Source organism: Diabrotica undecimpunctata, chromosome 2 (genome assembly GCF_040954645.1).
Source record: "Diabrotica undecimpunctata isolate CICGRU chromosome 2, icDiaUnde3, whole genome shotgun sequence".
NCBI classification, from domain to species: Eukaryota; Metazoa; Arthropoda; class Insecta; order Coleoptera; family Chrysomelidae; genus Diabrotica; species Diabrotica undecimpunctata.
Genome location: NC_092804.1, coordinates 90,026,251 through 90,029,966, shown reverse-complemented (window position 1 = coordinate 90,029,966; position 3,716 = coordinate 90,026,251). Strand labels below are relative to the sequence as shown.

The 3,716-nt window shown below is 37.0% G+C and overlaps 2 protein-coding genes across 2 annotated transcripts; both read right to left on the bottom strand.

Annotated features, from left to right (window-relative positions):
* Positions 1-105: 105 nt before the first annotated feature.
* LOC140433782 (uncharacterized) lies at positions 106-1,404 on the bottom strand. The gene has a single exon (XM_072521758.1). It carries the CDS (start codon positions 1,402-1,404, stop codon positions 106-108), a length of 1,299 nt encoding a protein of 432 aa, XP_072377859.1.
* Positions 1,405-1,981: 577 nt separating this feature from the next.
* On the bottom strand, positions 1,982-2,629 carry LOC140433781 (uncharacterized). The gene has a single exon (XM_072521757.1). The coding sequence runs from the start codon at positions 2,627-2,629 to the stop codon at positions 1,982-1,984; it is 648 nt and encodes a 215-aa protein (XP_072377858.1).
* Between the last annotated feature and the right edge of the window lie 1,087 nt (positions 2,630-3,716).

Below are 3,716 nucleotides of genomic sequence, written 5' to 3'. Positions count from 1 at the left end.
TTCTTGGGGGAGAAACCACTTGGGCTTATTTTGGAGGCGATTTAAATAATCCCTAGACCAACATTTCCAGAAATGCTGTTGAATTTTGCTGCATTTCTGCCACAGTTACAAACTATTTTCGGATCTTGTCGAGATATCTTTCTCTGGATAGGAAGTGATGCTGCTTCCGATGAGAAAATGAGTAGGTGTTAGAAACGAAAAATCATTTGGACTTTCTGACAATGGACAGAGGGGTCGTGAATTTAAAACAGCTTCTATTTGAGCCAAAATAGTGGTTAATTCCTCGAATGTAAAAATATTATTGCCCATCATCCTTACTAAATGATACTCGCAGCTTTTTATAGCTGCTTCCCAAATTCCACCCTGGTGTGGAGATCTAGGTGCAATGAATTTCCACTCAATTAATGTTGAGGCTGCGAATTCTTTTATGGTAGGTAGGACATCCGCTCCCATAAAAAAGTCGTAAAGCTCTTTTAACTGATTACGAGCTCCAAGAAAGTTGGACGCATTGTCCGAATAAATGATTTTAGGGATACCTCTACGTGAAATGAATCTTTTCAACGTTAGTAGAAATGCTTCAGTGCTAAGGCTGGACACTAGCTCTATATGGACTGCCTTAGTAACGAGGCATACAAATACTGCTATATAAGCCTTACAAATGGGTGCACGTCGCAGTCTTGAAGGTTTTATTTGAAATGGGCCCCCGTAGTCGATAGTGACATTTGTGAATGGTCGAGAGACCTGAAACCGTTCTTTGGGTAGATCGGCCATTATTTGATGAGCTGGTCTTGCGTTAAATCTGTAACAGTTCTTACATTTGTAGATGATCCTCTTGATTTCTCTCAGTCCATCAAGAGGCCAATAAGTGAGTCTAATGCTTGACAATGTATTTTGAGGGCCTGTGTGCAATAGGCGAATGTGTTCTCTTTCAAGCAACGATCTAACTACCTGGCATTTTGTAGGAAGAAGAAGTGGAAATTTTTGATTATACGAAACATTTGCGTTGCGAAGTCGTCCACCAACTCTTATTAAACCAGATGCGTCTATAAATGGATTCAATTTTAAGATAGCCTTATTTTTGACTGTTTTCTGATGCTTTAAATCTTTAAATTCTGATTGAAAGAATGTTAGTTGAATGATTTTAACTATTCTCTGCTCAGCTTCTATTAGTTCGGTAGCCGAAAGTACACCATTTCTTTTGTTTTCTTTATTTTTAAGGTTGTAAATATACCTATTGCAATATGCAATTACTCTTTGTAACCGAGTGAAAGATGAGAATTTACAAAAAGTTGTATATAGAGTAGGTTTTGAATTATTTACTGCGTGTAGAGTACCTTTTATTTCAGGAACATCTGTTAAATCAATATTTGGAACAAATTCATTAAATTTAGTGGTTGTGTTCATTAGAAAGTAGGGCCCATGCCACCATAATGTATTGTCTACCAGCAGGGACGTCGTGGTGCCGCGAGACAGAATATCTGCTGGGTTATCTTTAGACCCTACGTGATTCCATAAATAAGTTCGCGTTAACTCCTGTATTTGAGTTATACGGTTTGCTACGAAGATTGACCAACGAGAAGGGTGAGAATTTATCCACGCGAGTACAATTTGGGAGTCTGTCCACAGCCTAACCAAAGCTATGGAAGAAACCTTCGGTGAAATAATGAGAATGATATTTGAAATCAGGGTAGAAAGCAAGACAGCCCCTAATAATTCAAGCCTGGGTAGGAAAATGGTTTTTAGCGGAGCTACACGGCTCTTTGAAGTGATTAAGTTGCACGAAACGGTTCCATTTTCATGTAAAATCCGTAAATAAATACAAGCACCATATGCCTTCATGCTTGCATCACAGAAACCATGGATTTCAATTCGAGAAATATTGAACGGATTGAGCAGAGGTCTTGAGATTGTAAGTTTTGCGAGATCAGAAATGTGACCTAGAAAATTCAACCATTCTGATGAAATTTCTCCTGTGAGTTTGTCATCCCAATTTAAGTTGCATATCCAAATTTTTTGCAGATACAGTAATCGGATTTATTAGACCAAGAGGATCAAAAATAGACGCGATAATTGATAGAACTTGTCTTTTTGTGTATTTTGGTTCACTAGAAATGTCAGGAAGAGAGATAGAGAACATGTCAGAATGAGAATTCCAACATATTCCAAGAACTTTATTTGACGAATTACCGGGTTTTACTACATAATTAGATTTTTGGGATTCAGAGGAAATAGAATCGAGAAACTCGGAAGAATTAGAACTCCATTTATGGAGTGATATTCCAGCAGAATTTAGACTCATAGAAAGTTGCTTATAAGTCTTGTACAAAGTGTCGATATCATTTGCACCATGTAAGATATCATCTACATAACAAGAATTTTCTAGAGCTTCAGCAGCTAATGGGTATTTCTCTTTACATTTTAGTTCTTCTTGCGGAGAATTGCGCCACAGAATGTTTAATAGAAATGTTTGTTTCGGGTTAATTCTTATTTGCCTAAACATTTTTTCGATGTCTGCGATTAGAGTATATTTGTACAGCCTAAAGCGAATTAGAATTTCGAACAAATCAGGTTGTACAGTATAACCTTTGAGCATAATATCGTTGAGAGACACATTTGAGGTTGATTTCATTGATCCATCAAATACAACCCTGAGTCGAGTAGTTAAGCTATCATGCTTGAAAACACAATGATGTGGGAGAAAAAACTTATGCTCGGACGATTCATTAATCTTAGAAAGAGGAACGTATTTACAATGACCTAAAGAGACATATTCTGATATGAATTCAGTGTACTGATGCCGTAATTCGTCTGATTTGTTGAGCCTTTTTTCAAGATTGAAAAAACGTCTTTTTGCCAAATGAAATGATTCACTCAATTTCTTATATTCATTAGGAGTCTTTAGAGGTAGGTCTACCTGAAATCTGCCACTAGGAAGAATTGTTAGCGAAGATTTGAATATGTCCTCAGCTCTCTATTCTGAGGGAGTTAATGTTTTTGATTGAATAGAAGAGAGTGGTTTAGTCTCTTCTATTTCCCAAAATTTCTTTAAAAGAGAATCAAGATCAGCTGTTTGTGCGTGTAATGAAATATTTGAATAATTTGAGTGTGCATTATTCGTTGAAGGAGTCGCGTTTGATCCTAACATTGCATAACGAGCGTATGGGATATTTCCGTCTACAATATAACCCAAATGAGTGTTTTGAAGAATAGGAAGGTTTGGGCCTAATTTTATTAAGCCATAAGTAACTAGGTCGAAATAAATATCAGCTCCTAAAAGGATGTCTACTTCCGACGGGGTACAGAAATGTGGACCTGCAAGTTTTACATTTTTTGGTATTTTTAATAAATTTAAATTCAGAGCGACTTGTGGATGCTGGCACGTAATGCTTTCGAGGACAGCACAGGACAGATTAAAGTTTTTACCAGGAGATGTGTTTGAATAGATTTTAAGGTCTACCATCTTGTTTGAAACAGAAGAAGTTTGAGCTATACCTGATATTTGAAGATTTCTGGTATAGGGTGAACAACAAATTCTTTTGGCTAACCTGTCTGTTATGAACGAAACTTGGCTGCCGGAGTCTGTTAAACAACGAACGGAGATGGGATTATTTTGAACATCGTAAACCGTTACCAAAGCAGTTGAGAGTAAAATTTGCAGACTGTTTGAATATACAGAGTGGGACGAAATATTGCTCGGACCTGGAATATTTGCGTAT

Excerpts from the sequence above, each read along its gene's own strand:
- LOC140433782 (XM_072521758.1), bottom strand. The coding sequence starts at position 1,404 with ATGAACACAACCACTAAATTTAATGAATTTGTTCCAAATATTGATTTA.
- LOC140433781 (XM_072521757.1), bottom strand. The coding sequence starts at position 2,629 with ATGAAATCAACCTCAAATGTGTCTCTCAACGATATTATGCTCAAAGGT.